The 19287-nt window shown below is 38.3% G+C and overlaps 2 protein-coding genes across 2 annotated transcripts; one reads left to right on the plus strand and one right to left on the minus strand.

Moving 5' to 3' along the window:
* Positions 479-7396, plus strand: LOC109713902 (aldehyde dehydrogenase family 3 member F1). The gene is made up of 10 exons (XM_020238177.1): positions 479-687; positions 843-911; positions 1099-1195; positions 4816-5022; positions 5392-5516; positions 5942-6046; positions 6129-6289; positions 6409-6499; positions 6596-6745; positions 6922-7396. Exons 1-10 carry the CDS (start codon positions 496-498, stop codon positions 7156-7158), a joined length of 1434 nt encoding a protein of 477 aa, XP_020093766.1. The 5' UTR covers positions 479-495; the 3' UTR covers positions 7159-7396.
* Positions 7531-16280, minus strand: LOC109713901 (formin-like protein 3). The gene is made up of 21 exons (XM_020238176.1): positions 16067-16280; positions 15278-15400; positions 14478-15175; positions 14144-14365; positions 13619-14048; positions 12768-13549; positions 12226-12698; positions 11692-11821; positions 11369-11440; positions 11184-11282; positions 10267-10308; positions 10111-10191; positions 9960-10010; positions 9803-9884; positions 9627-9721; positions 9452-9523; positions 9210-9326; positions 8886-8954; positions 8744-8810; positions 8231-8655; positions 7531-7922 (listed from the first exon to the last, which is right to left on the minus strand). Exons 2-20 carry the CDS (start codon positions 15348-15350, stop codon positions 8516-8518), a joined length of 3795 nt encoding a protein of 1264 aa, XP_020093765.1. The 5' UTR covers positions 15351-15400; positions 16067-16280; the 3' UTR covers positions 7531-7922; positions 8231-8515.

Raw genomic sequence — 19287 nt, forward strand, 5'->3', positions numbered from 1 at the left:
CTTTTAAAAATCTATCTTTTACTCTTTTAAAATTTTAAAAATATTTTCAAAGGAGTAAAGTGTTAATAAAGAGAGCAAAATGACCAAATAATTTTTTATTCTTCTATAAAAAAAAATAACTTTCTGATATATTTCTGTCATTTTAAAAGATATTTTCAGTATAAATTATAAAAATGGATGCAATAGTGATCGAATCCTGACAAAGGGAAACTAAATACAATAACTTGAAATTTTAAGACAAAAAAATATAGATTTTTAAAAGTCAGAAAGTAAAAGTGAAAAAACGATTATTTACAGAAGATTTTCTATAATTTAGTCTAATAATAATAATATAATAATAATAACAGTATTACTAAGGAAAGGAACAGAAAACCAGCTGCATTCAATTCAATGCCTACGCTGGTGACAAGCCCCCCCCCCAAAAAAGAATATGTGATCATCTTTTTTAGTTATATATATATATAGAAGAGGAGCTAGAATTAGAAGGAGAGGGAGATGGAGGAGGGATTGGAGAGTGAGGTGGGGGAGGTGAGAGGGGCGTTTGAGAGTGGGAGAACGAGGAGCTTATCATGGAGAAGATCACAACTCAGAGCACTTCTAAAGCTTCTGAAAGATGAAGAAGATGATATTTTTAAGGCCCTTAAAGAAGATGTGGGGAAGCACCATGTTGAAGCGTTTAGAGATGAGGTGAGGAGTTTAATTACTTCTTAAATATATATTAATTTTCTTCTTCTTTTTTTCATATTAATTTGTGTTTAAGCATATACATACATATATGCATACTTTCATTTATGTTTAATTAACTTAACTTTGGATCTTTAATAAATTCCATGATTTTTTAGGTGGGTGTTCTTATCAAGTCCATTGACTTTGCTCTAGGAGAAATTAAACGATGGATGGCTCCTCAAAGGGTTACTCTCTCTCTCTCTCTCTCTCCATCAAATGATAAAAAATTTTATGAAAAATTTTTGTACAGTGGAATTATATAAAAAACATAATCAATTTAGTAATGGGAATGATATAGTAATTATTTTAACAAATTTGTTACTTTCATTTTTTAGAGAATGTATATATTATTTTACGAGAATTAAAGTACAGGTGTGGGTGCCATTGGTAGCATTTCCGACTACTGCGGAGGTGGTGCCGGAGCCGCTTGGGGTCGTGCTTATATTTTCGTGCTGGAATTTCCCCTTGAGTTAGTAGTCACATTATTGATTATCCTTCATCTCTTTTTTTATTATTCTTTTTAATTTTTTCCCTTCATATATTTTATTACATAAGGACATTTTTTTAACAAACTAATTAATTCTTATAGTACTTAATTAGTACAGTAAATAAATTCAATAATTGCCTATTATTTTTTGACGTTGTAAATTATATTTATCTTTTAGCTTGTAATTTACACTGTCCTGCCAATTAAATGCGCGCTCGTGATCATATTTTCATATTTGTAGAATGCTATAAAATTATGTTTTGCTATCTGTTCTATGAAATGTTTCATTAAATTCCGCTATGAAGGTTAGAGTATTACTTACTAAATCTCAAATACAATTATTAAATCTTAAGTTCAATCATTATATTCTAAATTTTAAGTATTAATCTGTTCATGTGTATATATATATATATATATATATATATATATATATATAGAACTAGGTTAGAATACTATCAATAGCGCCAAGCTATTGGTGCTATTAATTTTTTAACCTTTGGATTGAGAAATGAATGATTAGGATGATATGGGCCCTCTGGGGTTGAGTGAGTGGTTGGTTGAATAGTATAATCTGACGGATAAAAATAATCAAAGAGTTAAATCTAACGGTGAAAAATTCGATAGTATCAAACCCTTGGTGCTATCGATAGTACCCCAGCCGGACTCTATAGATATATATATGAATATATTAATAATATAATAGGGTATTCAAAAATAAAATTTCTCGTACAGAAAAGGACATGCAGCTGCTAACTTCTCAATTAATTACTTCTCACATTTTAATTCCATGTCCTTGCATGTGAATCTATAGTTCGTATCGTCGGGTACTGCAGAAAAATAAGTTGCAGATAAATTTGCTGTACTCTTGCACTCTCTCACTAGTGAATTTCGTTGTGGCTCACCAGTAGTATAGTTAGTAGGGATCCAATCCTCACGGGATGCATGAGGGGGCCTACGTTCCCTGGCACACAAACACATGCGCGCGCGCGCACACACAAGTTCAAGTTACCAACTTGGCCACTTGTGTGATCATTTAATCGGTGTCATTAATACGTAACAGATAATAATAATAATAATAATAATAATAATAATAATAATAATAATAATGCATGCTAGGGTACGTCATTTTCTCATTTTTCCCCTCCTCTTGTGATTTTTACTATTAATTTTCACTCGGTCAAAACGTTCTCTCTCCTCCTCTGATGTAAACATGCTCATTCATTGGGTACACCAAAAATTCCTGCTGCTCGTGTCAGGTTTGAATCATCATTTATGGTGTAGCTTCAAATGAGAAATATTATTTGTGCATCGAAAAATAATATATAATCTCACACTCATATATACATTAAAGAAAATTAATTTTTTTAGATTTTAATATTTTGAAAAGCTGATAGTTTAAGTATTAAAATATTGATTCTTATGTAAATAAAATATAAAATTTATGCACACTTTTCTGNTGAGAAATAGGTAGTACACTACTCGCTTCGTTTATTTTATTTAGAAATAAACTTAGCTAGAAATGTGAATCAATAAGGATTTGAATTTGAGACCTCAGGTACCGGCCATCAAGCCTTTGCCACTTGCGCTAAGGACATTCTAAGTACATATATAAATGATGAGCCTCAGGATGTTTGGAACTGCTGACATTATAGTCAGAGTCCAAGTACCTAACCATTAGATCATACAATAAATTTTTTTAAATGAATTTTAATATTAAAAAAATCAATCGATCCCCAAAAGCGTTGGAAGTGTAATTTTTTCTAATACTAATTATTAGAATTGATACTTATACTAATACCGATTATATAATTCAGGATCTGAAATAGAACAAAATAATATAGAAAAGAGTTATTAGAGGAGGAAGAAGGTAACTAAATTAATATTTTATTAATTACACCCTTAGTCTTATGCAGTTATATCTATTGTGATTGATTCATCTAATTAACCCATGCCTGGATATATATATATGAGTCCAGCTATGGTGCTTGTAAAAGCACCAAGCACTTGGTGCTTATAAGTTTTTTACCGTTAAATTTACTTCTCGGATCATTTTCAACCATTAGATTATACTATTCAACCAATCACCCACTCAACCCTAGGGGTCCCACACCATCCTAGCCACATATCTCTTAATCCAATGGCTAAAAATCTACAAGCACTAATAACTTGATACTTTTAAAAGTATAGAAGCTCAATTATATATATATATATATACACGAGTGAGGCTACTATGCTATCGGAAGCACGGAGCCTTCCGTGCTTCCGGCTCGTTTTCGATGTTGCGATTTTTGAATCGTTGATCAGCTCCATTAAACTTGATCTAGAGTATTTGGAGTACCTAGAAAATAAATTTTATTATTTTTCGATATCATTTGTCTAGTGATCAAATGAGCTCAAAATCAACAAATTTCAATGACCGTAGTGAGTCGTTTGCAAGTTTAATAGTGTAGAAATATTCAAATCACGTGAAATTTTGGTAGAAAATTCTNAAATTTTGATAGAAAATTCTTTATACTATATAAAACAAAATCAATATCTTTGATTTAAAATTTTAATGTCATATTATTACATTTTGTAAGATTTTTATTTTCAGCCGTTGATTTTGAGCCCCTTCGTTCACTAGGCAAATGATATCGTAAAATCATAAAATTTATTTTTTAGGTACTTCAAATACTCTAGATCAAGTTTAACGGAGCTGATCAACGATTCGAAAGCCGCAACATCGAAAACGAGTTGGAAGCACGGAAGGCTCCGTGCTTCCGATAGCATAGTAGCCTCACTCATATATATATATATATATATATATATATATATATATATATGACAAATCTAACTTTTATTTTGCATAATTATAAATCCTATTCTAAAACTTTCAAATATAATCCATGTATAATTTGAGTAAACTCTATCTCGAACTAAATTTTAAATTAAGTTTGGATAACTATTTCCTACAAAAATAGTACCAAAAAAAGATACAAATGTCTAAAACTTTCAAATATAATCCATGTATAATTTGAGTAAACTCTATCTCTAACTAAATTTTAAATTAAGTTTGGATAACTATTTCCTACAAAAATAGTACCAAAAAAAGATACAAATGTTTAGAGACCGCCTCAACTATAGACTTTTGATATGACCTCCTCAGCTAATTGTTTGATAAAGGCCTCCTCAACTTCAAATTTTTTTAATTTGATTTTCATGCTCAATTAAGTTAAAATGTTATTAAATTTAATAACTCTATTACTTATTAAAATTTTCAAACTTTTTTTAAATATTTTTTTAAAATTTTTTGACTAAAATTACTTGATTCCATAAATTAGAAGTTGAAGGCATCTCAATTTTTTTAAAAAAATGTTGAGATGTCAATTTCAAAAATCTGGAAGAGATCATCATGCATGTCGCAAAGAAGCCACTAATTTTTGTTGTTTGCATGCTAAACTTATGTATTCTTGGCTCCTCTACAGCCCAATATCAAAAAAACGACATCTTAATTGCCATCTAGGATTAACCACCTCTTTGACTTTATTATATGCACATTTTTTTTCTCTCTTTTTTTTTTTTTTATTCAACTTGATTTGCATATGTATAACAACCTTTTGTAGACTTGTCATTGGAGCCGCTGATCGGCGCGATTTGTGCCGGAAATGGTGTAGTTTTGAAGCCCTCCGAACTCGCCCCGGCGACGTCGCAGTTTCTTGCATGTAACATACCAAAGTATTTGGACAGCAAAGCTGTTAAGGTTGTCCAGGGAGGTGCAGAAGTAGGACAGCAACTCTTGGAGCTGAAATGGGACAAGATCTTCTTCACTGGTTGGTTCAACATACATAGATTCTCTTTATTCCTAAGGTTTACACAAACATTTAATACATATATATATATATATTTGTTGTCGCGGCTGTTGAATATATAAATATTAAAAACATCTTTCTCTATAAGCCTAAGCTATTGCAGATAAACGGTTGTTTCATATAATTTAACATAGTATTAAAGTCGGAGGTACTGAGTTCGAATCCTTTCTAATAGCTTAATCTATTGGAGAATAACGATTGTTTCACACTCATTAATAGTAGGATGCTCTGTTCAAACACTATGCATCAATCGTATTGCGCTCAAACATATATAGAGCACTGTTTATGTCGAAAACCTCCGGCCTGGTTTTGCTGATCAAATATGTTCAGGAGGTCGCCGGGTCGGACAAATTGTGATGACTGCAGCTGCGAAGCATTTAACACCAGTTGCTATCGAAGTCGGGGGGAAATGCCCGGCCATTATTGATTCGTTTACGACCGCGAAAGATAGAAAGGTATGTTTGCATTCGATATTTAGCAGTTCTTGCAATGAATTTACGACAAGTAATAGCAGCCCAACCATCTTAAACTGAAGCTCTAATGTTAGCTAATTCTATGTAAACTACTCTGTCAAGTCCATAAAAATCACTATTACTTCATATGAGTGTGCCTATATGAGAATAATCGCCGTGGTTCAAAACATATTTCGTATCCTCGCCAATTAATCCACGATGATAAATTGGTTCAAAACGGGCCAATTTCATCGCAAGCGCACACTCGTACACCGATAGCGAAACTTTTGGCTGTTAAAAGGTCTTAGTGTTTGCAAAATGAATCTCAAGGAAAGCTCGATCGATGTTTGGCAATGGGATAAATTGTGTAAAAACACGAACAATCGGTAGTTAAGATGCTTGAGTTTGGATGTTTAATACTTGATCAGGTGACTGTCGAACGAGTTGTTGGCGGAAAATGGGGGCCTTGTGCTGGACAAGCCTGCATAGCAATTGATTATTTGCTCGTGGAAGAAGAGTTCGCACCTGTTCTGGTAATGGATCTGTTTGCAAAGCAATAACTGAACTTTAAAAGCTTGCATTTCGGTACTTACGACTTCCCCTCGCTTCCTGTAGGTTGAGTTGCTGAAGGCGACAATTGCGAAATTCTTCACTGCACGCGAATACGTCTCGCGGATAGTTAACAAGCATCATTTTGAGAGGCTGAGCAGGCTTTTAGAGGATAAAGAAGTTGCAGCTTCCATCAAGCATGGCGGCCTCCGCGATCCTGAGAACCTGTAGCTTCTTGAACGCCTTACATTATAATCTTATTCAGCCCTCTGTATCTTAGTAGTATCATTCGACGATCCACGCTGAGAACCAAAATCATCTGACTAACAGTTATCATATTGCGTAGGTTCATTGAGCCAACCATATTGTTAAATCCCCCGTTGGACACCGAGATTATGACTGAAGAGATATTCGGCCCACTGCTTCCAATCATCACAGTGAGAAAATCGGACACTTCTAGTTTGTGCGACGCCTTGTGCTTTCTAGTTGACAAAGATTAAAATTGTGACATTTGGTGTGTGCTCTTTTTACAGCTGAAGAAGATCGAGGACAGCATCGAGTTTGTACGAGCAAGGCCGAAGCCGCTTGTTATATACGCGTTCACGCACAATGAGACGCTGAAAAAGCGGATCGTAGAAGAAACATCTTCAGGAAGTGTCACTTTTAATGATGCCATCATACAAGTAATCTTAATTATCATCCCTTCAGAGCTTATAGCAACACTGTTTTTGATATAACTAATCTTAGATAGTCAACTTATCTGCCTTTCAAAAAAACAGAAATTCAGATGATACCTGATTATTACCGGAAGTTGCAACGAAGCATTGCTTTTGAATAATGCTTAAGGTTATTTTTGCAGTTTCTACTGGACGCATTACCATTTGGAGGAATCGGACAAAGCGGTTTCGGGCAATACCACGGCAAGTACTCGTTCGACTTGTTCAGCCACCGGAAATCGGTTGTGAGGAGGAGCTTCCTCACTGAGTTCAGTTTCAGATATCCGCCATGGGACGAGAGAAAGCTGCAACTGTTAAGATATGCTTACAGTTTCGATTATGTCAGATTTGTGCTATACTTTTTAGGATTAAAGAGATAATTGCTCAGTTTACTCTTCGTGCCGTCGTCGTGTTTTGGCCTTGCTAGCCGGTTGAATCGTACGGTCGTTTTCAGTTATGGGTACTATTTCTATGGCAACTCCACTTCATGGAGATGCACTGGAAGAGTTTTCTCTTCTCTTTTTTCTTTTTCTTTTTTTTTTTTTATGCTTGAGAAGGTCGTTTAGTGCCAATACAGAGAGTATATTGTTTGGTTACATGAGCTTATTTAGTTTATCAGCCTTTATCTAATATAATATATATAGAGATATTATACGATCCAGTTATGTATCAGAATAATCCATGAATTTTCTCGCTGGGTTAGCCTCACAATACGAAAGCTTAGTTGATCAAACGTTAAGTGTCACGACAAGTGTAACAATATTCTACATTATTATTAAACACATTACTATTAAAAAGTGTATATTATGTACATTAAACCCATGTCTAAACAACAGGAACATAGAAAATAATGCTGCTTAATGATAAGAAGCCACAAGTGAAAAATGGCCTACATCATGGAAACGTGGTTAGCTTTCTCACCATTTGGCTTCCATATTCAGCTGACCTTTTTCTTTAACATTGACTATTTTCTTTTTAAGATTGATATTTGTTGGCCTTAAGTTGCTATCTACACGTACAGAGGTATTCTGCAATAAATGCTTTTTTACGCATGAGAAGTTCATCTCGTCCTTGGATCAGCTGCAGGAGAGATTCCACAGTAAGTCGATATGCTACATTTGTAAGTTGTCTACAATCATACAATCTGCAAATAAGGAGACACATGTCAGATCATAGACAAGCAATCGATGGGAAATATGATTATCTAGGACGCTTACTACAACAAACATCACAAATAGAAAAGACCAAACAGCACAAGTTCTCATGAAATATAGGATATGACGTAGAAATGAGCACTGCCGTAGAGTAAGCGTTAATACCTCAATTGACAAACTTCTACTACACAGGAATAAGCACGAGAAGTACTCGAAAGTTCTTAGATTATATATTCGACAGAGTTAAGTTTTTCATTTTTAAGGAAATGGCAGAATGCGGACGTCTTAGAGAACTTACTCGTTGCACAAGAGGAATCAGCTCAACCAATGGACGGCAGCATGATTGGTGCACCATCTTGGGATCAGCTGAGAGCCAAAATTTTGCAGCTTTAGGGGAGTTCTCAATGTATCTTACACCTACACTGTAAATTGTCCACCTAGAATATTACCACAGTAAACAATGTGGCCAATATGTTGGTAGTCAGTAGTACAATGATCTTCACATTCTTACTTGATATTCCAGAAGAACATGGAACAATTTCCACCTTAGAGCTAGCTAATTCTTGGGCTAATCAGCATAAGTTCATTCCTTTCCGGCTGAAGTGATTGTTTTTTCTTTCATGGCCTCCTTTTCCATTTTTTTCTTTTCAGTTTCAGCAAATTTTGCATTCTCCTCACGCGATTTGTTGAACGTATTAACAAAGATTACCAGAATCGATGTCACTGGAAAGATGAGAACAAGGACTTGTTACATGCATATCCAACGGAAGATATAGTCATGGCCTGTGAAAATAATGTAAATACATCATACCTTGTTCGAAAGGACAACGAGCAGGGTCTTCTCCGAAATACTGAGCTAGAGAATCAGCATTTCTTCCCTAACATAATTCATGCTCCAATCAAATATAGAAAACTAAAGAAGGCAACCAGAACTTTGTTGCGTGTGTACTCACCACTTCTGAATATAAGGATATAAGGGACCTAACATCAGCCTCCGCAGTATCAAGAAAACTCTTCAAAGCCTGAAGTGGAATAGTATAATATTTTTCCCAGCATTAGCAATTAAAAAAAAAAATATTAGCAACTTTCAAGAAGAGGAAAAGGGGACAGTATAGCATCCTTATAAGTGAACTTATAAGGTCAAAAAAGTATTTTAAGTGACTTGGAGACACAAGGAATCACGAGGAAGGAGAAGTGTGTGTGAAATGGCAATGGTAGGCAAGATTGCAACAATAATGAAATGAATTGAGTTTTCCCTGTCTTAGACTACTATTCACCTTACGAAAACCCACAGAGATATCACCATCGTTGTCTGATGCAGTCAGTTCTTGCTCGACCTTTTCAAGACCTTTGTTCACTGCTTGCATCTCTTCAGCAACCAATTTTAATTGGATCTGTGCAATTTTTTGAAAATTTTTACATCAGAAATCTCAAAAAAATCCAATTAAGCAATACTTCAAAAAGCAAGCTCAATATCAGTAAATCCATCAGTTCACAGTATAGGGAATGGAAAATGTACCTTGGAGGCTGCTTCCAAATGAATCAAGTCCTTATCAAAATCAAGCAACTCAGGCATTTTCTCAGCAAGGAGCTAAAGAATATGGAGAAAAAGAAAAACATTGTTAGCATCTTATCCATGTCATGAAATCAATATCACTTAACATGAATATCACTCAACAAAAAGTATATCATACCTTGCATAAATAATGCATTAAGGTCATTTTGTTATTTCTTGCACGAGTATCTGCTAATTTAAGAAGGCTGTCCAATCTGAATCCCACAGCAGAGCCTGCAAAACAGAGAAAAGCAAACATATTTTTAACTGCTTGCATGAGAATCCCATAATTTCACTTCTATCGCATATTGATACCTCGTGCAGTGCCTTGATTCAGCACATTTCCTAATGTAAGTATCGTCTGCATGATTTGGCGTAACTTCAAAGACTCCTTAACCTAAATAAAATTTGGAATATTACATTCATCCAAGAATTTTGAGTACATTGTCAAATCTTTTTCCACAGAGGATACCTCTCTAGATGCATCATTAATTATATTTAGGTTGGTTCGCAACTCTTGCACCTGTTTAATAGGGAGAATGTCTTCATGTTAACTAAATTTAAGGCATAATAAATATCAGCCAATAATTCCATCAGCTTGTTGAGGAGAAAAAGAATAATACCTGCGTTGAAAAGGTGATTCTAAAAGAGAAAACTCTTAACTTGGATTCCACTCGAGGAACCCTCATCAGCTCCAGGAAGAACTGGTGAAATAACATACAAGCTGCAGATATCACTTAAAATTGAATAAAACATGCATTTTGGCATTGAAAATAAACCTGTTCACATCTCCCAAGCATTTCTTTGTTGCCGTTGTAGTTCTGAAAACACCCAGAAACAAAAAAGAGCAGTCAGACAACCAAGAAAGACATCAACAGAAGAAAACATTAGAGAGAGAAATTAAATTGGATGTTTGGCAACTGGAAGAAAGAGATATGATGTGCCTTTGGAAATGATCGTATGCAGTTTTATCTCCAAAGAAAAGAAGTACTGGTTGACTATGGCAAAGATATAATACGTAAAACTTTTAGATGCAAGTTTATTTATAATAGTACTGATAGTCCATAAGCAGAAAGAAAAACAGTTTGATTTACTTCGCAAAATTATGTAGGAAGAAGAACAATTTGATTTACTTTGCAAAATTATGCAAACAGCATCTCCACCTACTCTAAGAAATTAAGATTATGGCGAAAAGAATTCCGAAAGAAGAGAATAGAAACAGACGCTTTGATGTTTGCCTTCTGAAACCAAATAAATATCATTAGCACAACAGTATTTGTAGAGTTAATGCATTCCTATCTTATGCTTCGTAAGGCATATGAAAACGTAGATGCTATCAGTACAGAGGCATTTTCGCATTTTTTATCATCTTTGCAAGCAGAAACTGGTTTGGTAATCACTTTTTAGGATAAAATTGTTGGCACATGTTATCTCTTACACATTATAGGAGACTCAGATATTCCTTGGACAGTTGACAACCCAAACTATAAGATATGAAGACTAGTAGTCCAGATCTGGCAGTTTTTTAACTTGGGCTCTAAGATGGATCTCAAAGCCTAAGCTTCCCATTTTCCAATAAATTATGCTACTCTCTGGCAACTTTCGGAGATTTATAATCCATACAAAGCACAGTGACAGAGATACATTTTCTAGACATATGGACGAAAGGAAGTCAAACATAACGGTGGTACTTTACCTTTAGCATCTCCATTTCTTCTTTTGTAGGACAAAACTTGATGAGATTTTCCACTTGGTCAATGTCCAAAACCGAGGTATCCAGAGCTAAGATTGCGCTCTAACAATAAGAGAAAAAGGAATTATCAGAAGAAATTGAATTAGTCAGCATCAAAACCAAGAAAGTTCCGATGCAAGAAAACTTACAATCATATCTGGAAGAGGCATCTTTATCTTAGTAAGCATGATTTCACAGTTATTTGCTCTGCGCATGTCAACCTGAAACAGGAAAATTCCATTGACGCCCGTGTTATTGAATAGCATGACAAATAAGGTCAACAAGCAGTTCTCACAATATAACATCATTCTCAACCGAAAATAGAAGACTACAGCAGAATTTTCTAAACAATCATAATTAAAATTTAAAGCACATCAATCTACCATTCATACAGAATGAAATCTGTGATTGACCAAATATACTGGACAGGAAAATGAACTGAAGTCCAAAGGTATAAGGGTCATAAAAATACCAAGTGGACTATCTCAGGCTTACTGACGCTAGAACCACGCTTTGATCCAGCTTTATCTGTCCCATTGCCGTCACTTGAAACTGCAGTTGAAAATAGACTTTCCAATTCAGAAAAGTCAATCTCGGGAGCCCTGTCAATAATGTTAACAACAAATATAAGTACAATTATATTTTGCATGTGACAAGCACAGGAAAAAGACAGTCGTTGCATATAAAGCAAGCAGTGCAAGAATTAAATTACTAGTCCGGCAATAACAGAATTATGTTTTGGAGAATTGTCTTACCTGTGTCATACCAGTTCAGTTCATCACTTCATCCAGTTGGGCTTTACTAGTATCACTATAAGCCTAAACATAAGACTCAACTGTTTTTACTAATTACCGATTTGTAGAAAGAGGGAGGACTTAAACTGATTATTTGCAGTTGTAGATCCAAGGACCAAGATACAAACTAAGGCATATTTCTTCAAAAAAATAACCTCAATAGCTTTATTATCAACATAATGAATTTTGAAAAGTTTAACTACTGCAATTACCTTGTCTGGTTCTCTTGCTTCTGGGAATCAGCCCATAGACTCCCTTGCATTGCTCGAGTAACCTTGACCCAATGCAAAGGCTTTAGAGAAGCTTTTTTCAGAGCATTATTAGACTGTCCAGATCCCCGGCCTCTTCCTAAGCTGGGTGGATTAGCTCTTCCATGTCCCAAACTTGCAGGAGGTGGTGCTGGCACATTCGAAACTTTGGATCCTGGAGGTTGTGGTGGTTGTGGTGGCCCCAGTTTCGGTGCTGGAGGGGGCGGCGGAGGAGTAGGGCCTCGTATGCTACGCACTGATGGAGGAGGAGGCTGTGGTGGGGCTGGATTGGTTCCTTGCTTAGAGGGAAGTGGGGGTGGTGGAGGTGGAAACCCACGATTAGAACTCGAAACAGGTGGAGGCAGAGGTGGAGGTGGAGTACTAGAAGGGGCAGAACTTCTACTAGATGTACTAGGGAGAGGTGGAGGTGGAGGTGGAGGTGGAGGAGGCGGAGGACACCTATTAGATGCACTAGGAAGAGGAGGGGGAGGAGGAATGGTAGAACNTGGTGGAATTGGAGGAGTACTGGAAGGAGGCACAGAATTTCTACTAGATGTACTAGGGAGAGGTGGAGGTGGAGGTGGAGGTGGAGGAGGCGGAGAACCCTTATTAGACATAGACGAGGGAGGTGGGGGAGGCGGAGCCCTATTTGATGTACCGGGTAGAGAATCCTTATTAGAAACAAAAGGAGGCGGGGGAGGAGGGGGAGGTGGAGGAGGTGGAGGTGGAGCCTTGCTTAATATACTAGGTAAAGGGGGTGACAGTGAGCCTAGCTTGGCATTATTAGTTTCGGAAGGAACATTAGAAGATAGAGGAGGCAAAGCGCAATTCGGACCTTTGTCTGATTTTGTATAAACAGGCAAAGGTGAAGGTGAAACCAGGCCTTCACTGCCTGCAGTTAAAAATGAGGGATGTGGTGGCGGCGGCAGTGGTGGAGATACACTAGACACAGCTGAAGTTGGTGAAGGTGATTTGGTTTTCTTAATTTCTGAAGAGAAACTAGGAGGTGGGGGAGGAGGGGGGGGAGGAGGAGGATGAGGAGGAAGGGAAGAAGAATTTTTGTTGGATAAAGCATGCTTGGCTGAAGATGGAGGGGGAGGGGGAGGGGGAGGGGGCGGTGGAGCGCGGGACAAAGCAGTCGATGTTTTTACTGATTCAGATGTAATACTAACTGAAGTATGAAGAGAGGGCAAAGAAGGAGCAGGTGGCGGCGGCGGCGGCGGCAGCAAGGGTGGAGATACAGATGCGTCATGTACTGTGATAGCGGAGCAATCTGGCTGTGCAAAACCTGTGACACAAATAACATTATAAGGTATGAACTTCTATAATGTTACAAAAGAGTGCCAATTATCCTTACCGATAGAATCAGAATCTTCGATTGCACTATCATCATGCATTTCCTCTGATTCAGTAGTAATATTCGGGCTATGATGAGCAGTTTCATTGTCCACAGAAGAAACAGAATTTGAAGTTGCAGAATCTTTTTCTTCATCAGAATCTGTGGGTGAAATTAGTGACATCTGCATACCTACTTTACTTTGCAGCTTTGTCAACTCCTTCACGTCACTAAGAATTAGCTTCTGAATTCGTTCTTGCAAAGCATTCGCCGAAATTTCTTTCAGCAACCAAAATGCAGCATCATCACCACTGTCAATCAATTCGACACCGCTGAAAAGTTCTTGCACTCTAGAAAAAGCTTCAATTGGCAATCCCCCTTTCATCTCGCCATTCAACATAACTGTTGGAGCTCTTGGAGGAGAGATGCTCTCAATTTCACCAAAAAGCACCTAAATGCCAAAATTTTCAAAAGCGGCAGATCGCATAAAATACATATTCAAATTCATGATCAGGTAGAAGCAATTCACGACATTACTTTGTTTACCTCCGATCTAAAACCTTTTGGATAGCGGTCTTTTGATTCCCATAGTATGTCCACATCCTCACAATTCAGCATCAATATGTTCGATCGAATAAAAGCAGTGTTGAACATGATGCGAAACATCATTACTTCCCTTTCTGGATCCAAGTCAAGATGCACACATTCCAAGACGACGTCACCTTGTACTAAGCATTGTATGTCAATTTTTATGACATCACAATCATCCTGTGAAAGAAAAAAACAAAAAAAAAAGAAGAAATATAAAATCGTCCAGCGATTCAGAAATACAAACAAGAAGCTACTAAGATGCATCATACACTAAACAGCAGCATCGTACCTGCCGGTAGTGCCGCAAAGTCTTCTTTTTGGGCATTGAGAAGAGCATGCCAGTTGAAAGGCCATCCTTGTTAAGAAGATTACGGCCAAAAATTCGTATAAGTGGTCGGCATCCATTATCAGAATCAAAGCTTGGAATGGCTCGAAGAATGAGGCAATCCAAAGAAAGAGCCCGCTCCATAGGAGGCCATTCTGAAGAAATGTTTCTCCTAGCTACATACTGCAAGTAACGTAGTTGAGATGGGAATGGATTCAGTGGTGATAGAAGTTGTAAAAAACCTTTAGGGGCCTCTCGGTGGACAATCTCTAGTGTTTTCTGTTCTCCATAATGCATTTTCCTGAAAATTAAAAAGCAAGCTAGAAGAAATGCTAGAAGCGGCCAGCCACCTCTCTCACAATGGAGTAATACAATGTTTTGACTTCCGAGAGACAGCCAGCTGTCACAGACACGAAGGAAGTGCTGAACGAGAGATAAAGGAAGAAGAGGGCAGCCTTCATAATGGCGTGGATAATCAATAATAGTAATATCATATTCGCAAAGAATCTTCGCGAATTGGCTTCTCTTTTTTCCGTCTCTAAAATTTAAAGCAAGGAAAGAAGACTCGGGAAATTCTTCATGCAGCTCGGTGACTATCTCATGCAAGTAGATTTGATACATTTCATCCGACAAAACTTCCGTGGAAAAGCATGAGTCAAAAACTGCACAAAGGAAACAAAAAAGAACAAGAAATGTTGGTAAAATTTATGAAGACAAGAAAACAAATTACAAGAATGCTCGTAGTTCATCATTTTTATGTTTACCATAAACCTTGTCAGCAAACTCCAGCAACCCATCAGGCGGTCTCCTATAAAAGAATCTGCTAAAGAGAGACATCTCATTGGACAGCAGATTTGACAGACAGAAGCAGATCGACTTCAGATTATCTGCCGAAATAGATAAGGGTGTAAACTTCAAGTGAGATTAATTGATAATGAAGAGCTCACTAAATGGATAATATGCGGCATTAAACACCATTTATATTTCCATTTTGGTTCACCTTCAACTCGCGATGCTTACTCGTGACCTCCAAGCTTACAATTTTTTCTTTTTGAAAGCAGCTTATAACAATGACCTCCAAACTTGCAAAATTGAGAAATTTTCACCCTGAAACCTTTCCATATACCAAGGCCTAAAACACTGATCAACAAATTCATTGTAGGTCCTAAATGTCCTGGTTTTGCATACATAACAATTTCAAACTAAAATAGTGTCACATTACATGCACAGTTTCAATCAACGCTTGAAACTTATCAACTAAACATCTGCATCCGCATCTCTTCTGCTATAAACTATGAGCACACGCTACAGCTACTTCAAAACTAACTGATCACACAGACGCAATTTGTATTACCTACAAGGCTACAACGCAAAACCCACTAAAAAAGCCTAAGAAACATTGATAACCCTAATTACTAGCACTCATCCGAACTAGTACTCAAATCGCGAATAAAACGGAAACAAATCCTTTCAAAGTCACCCAAAAGAACACAATGAATCATCAAACGAAGCTCGCATGCTCTACAATGGAGAAAGTGAGGGGAAACGATTACCTCCAACAAAAGGAGGTCCGATCGAAGGTTGCAAGGGTTTTGGAGGCGGAGATGCGCTCGCGGCGAGTTCGATCCGAAGCAGCGAAGGGCGAAGCTTCAGAGTTCGCAAATGGCGATTTGGGAGCTAAAAACCTGCGACCTTGTTCGAAGATCGCGGAGAGAGAGAGGAGAAGGGGTTCGTTCGGATTCGAGAAGAGTAGAGGAGCGGGGCGGTGGATTTGGAATTTAGACGCGGAGGATGGTGCGGTTTCAAATTTCCGGTCCCACGAGCCACGAGCGACGAGGGGATCGGTGGTAATGGGTTCAACCGAGTCCAGTGGTGTCGAGCTTAACTCGGGCTCGACCCGTAGTAATGGAAATATTAATTAATATTAATATTAATATTAATATTAATGTTCCTTATGTGAGCCTATTAATGGGCCGGGCCTATTGATAGCTCCCGGCCTAGTAATTTACAGGCCAACTCAGGCACAAATTCGGTAGTCCTGTTGTACCAACACAACTGTATAAAAAGTTTGACTTGTTTGTTGGAGAGGATTTGGGAGGTCGAACTTAGGGATGTGGGTATAGATACCCGAAATTTTGTCCGAATCCGAACCCGAATGAAATGGATATATCTGATTCTGAATGGATATGGATTCGGATATGGATATCAAAAATAGAAACCCGACGGATATGGATTCGGATATGAATTTTGATTGTACCCGATCCGAACCCGAGCCCGACCCAAACCTGAATTTATTTTGTATTATAATATATATTTGATGTTATATTTGAATTTGTATTTTAAAATTTTAAATTTAATATAATATATTTTGAAATATTGAAAAAAAATAATTGTTTCGGGTTTAAATTTTCGGGTTTGGGTTCGGGTTTCAAATTTTTGGTCGGGTTCGGGTTTAGATATGGATTTTTAAAATCCGTCGGGTTCGGGTTCGGGTTCGGATTCGGGGCTCGGGTTTGGAGTCGGGTTTGGGTTCGGGTTTCAAATTTTTGGTCGGGTTCGGGTTTAGATATGGATTTTTAAAATCCGTCGGGTTCGGGTTCGGGTTCGGATTCGGGGCTCGGGTTTGGAGTCGGGTTTGGGTTCGGGTTTTTAAAAATCCGCTCCGAATCCGACCCGTTGACATCTCTAGTCGAACTCACAAAAAAAAAGTCAATTTTTGTTGCGGAACCAAAGTTACCGCAAGAAATATATAGTAACTAGATTTCAAATTTTGAATCTTATGTACCAAACATCAAGCTTTTACCCAACTATCCTATATATGTATGGTCGATTGTAAGTATGAAAATCACACTGCCCGTCACCCTGAGCTGAGCCAAATTTTTCTCGGCATCTTATATTTTGCCTGCAAAATTGCTCTCACGAAAAGCTGAAAAGGGCAAACAAAAAAATTAAAAAAAAAAACAACTATTTAAATTTGTTTTTATTGCAGGTGTAGTTCATGCCAGACCTACCATATAAGGCCGCGTAGTGATATTTTCTTCATTTGAGTTATTTGGGTTGTGGGCTCCACCATTCCATCCCCCTCACCATACACTCCCTTCACCTATTATGAAACATACACCCCTTTACTTTCCTTTTACATATTCTCTTTTTTTTTTTTTCAAAACGTACGCCTTTTCACATCCCTTCATATTTTTTCAAAATGTACACCCTCTCATCTCTCCACTCTTCATATTTTTTTCAAATTTTGTATACTTTTTCAAAACGTACACCCTAAATTTGAAAGTGTAGATTTCTATTTAGTATTATACTTTTTCAAAATCTTCAAGCATTATAATGTAGATTTCTACCTTAAACTTCATTTCTTCTTCTTCTTCATTCTCTCTCTCTCTCTCCCCATTAACGGCGGAGGTAATCGTGTAATTTTTTGCGGACGTGGTATAGATTGCTAGAGCATTCACTGCTATGCTAAAAAGCTTCGCTATGACCCCTACGTTGTCCCTCGCCATGGCCTCCTCTTTGTGCGCTGTGATTGTAGCGCGCTTCCCTACCTCCTCTCAAATCTCCTCTTTTTTCGCCTTTGACGCCCAATTCGACTCCTGCATCATCGACATTCTAAAATCCTCTCTTTATCTTCCTATGATTTTTTTTTTCTTTTTAATCAAATCTTTCTAATATTAGATTCGCTTCTTTGGATTTAGAAAGAGGTCTAGAAGACTATCATTTGTTTGGATATTGGGACATCGGAATTATTTATCATGCACGCCAGCGGTTCGATGCATGATTTTTTTTAGAATTAAAATAAAATATGGCCAATTTGCATAAAAAATCCACTTATTTTGGGCTTTTGCAAAACCGGGCCACCTTTTTCGTTTTTGCAAATTCGGTCCGCTTTTTCAGCAAACTGACCAAAATACCCTTATTACTTTTTCTTTTTCCTCTTTCTCTCTTCTCTTCGTTCTCTCGTTCTTTTTTTTTTTCGCCGAAAAAAAAGCGACGGCCGGAGCACCGCCAAGCGGGCTCTTCTTCTTCTTCTTCTTCTTCCTGGAGGAGCAATTTTTTTTTCTCTTTTTCTTTTTCTTCTTCTTCTTCCTCCTGCTGGAGCTTTTTTTTTTTCTCCTCTTCTTCTTCTTCTTCTTCTTTTTCTTCCTGTAAGAGCACGGAGCGCGCACGGCGACTTCCGGCCTCGCCACGGAGCCCGACCGCTCGACCCCGACGCCCCGCTCAAGCCGGGGAAGCTCTACTTCCTCGCGACTCCCCCGCGCCGACCTCGGAGCGCCGACCACGTAACGCCGCGAGGGCGCAACCGGCCGGCCGGGCCGCGCCGCGCGTTCCTACATTGCCTGAGGAGCCGCGTACGAGACTACGAGCCCACGCATCGACCCACGACGCCCTGCTCAGCCGGGGAAGCCTACTTCGCCGCGTGGCGGAATTTCAACCATGTAACCATTACGAGAACACCGAGCACGGGACAACGAGCGTCCGCACTGAAGATCGCCGGGTTGACGTGCGTCCTCCCCTCCGCCGGCGACGGCAGACGAGAGGGAGCTTGCGGGCACGCGGCCGACCTCGAGCTCGGCCGACCTGACCTCACCGCCGCATCCGCTCGACTCCTGACGCCCGGCCAGGCCGCCTGCATCACCGCCCGTCGTGCCGGGCGCCCCCCGACTCCGGCAGCAGAGCTCGGCTCGATGGCGCCGTCGCCGCGGCAGAGCTTCCCGCCCTTGGGTAGCTGTGCGCCCACCCCGCGCGAAGACAGCACAACGAGGCCCCG

The sequence above is a fragment of the Ananas comosus genome, linkage group 8 (genome assembly GCF_001540865.1).
Source record: "Ananas comosus cultivar F153 linkage group 8, ASM154086v1, whole genome shotgun sequence".
Taxonomy (NCBI): domain Eukaryota; kingdom Viridiplantae; phylum Streptophyta; class Magnoliopsida; order Poales; family Bromeliaceae; genus Ananas; species Ananas comosus.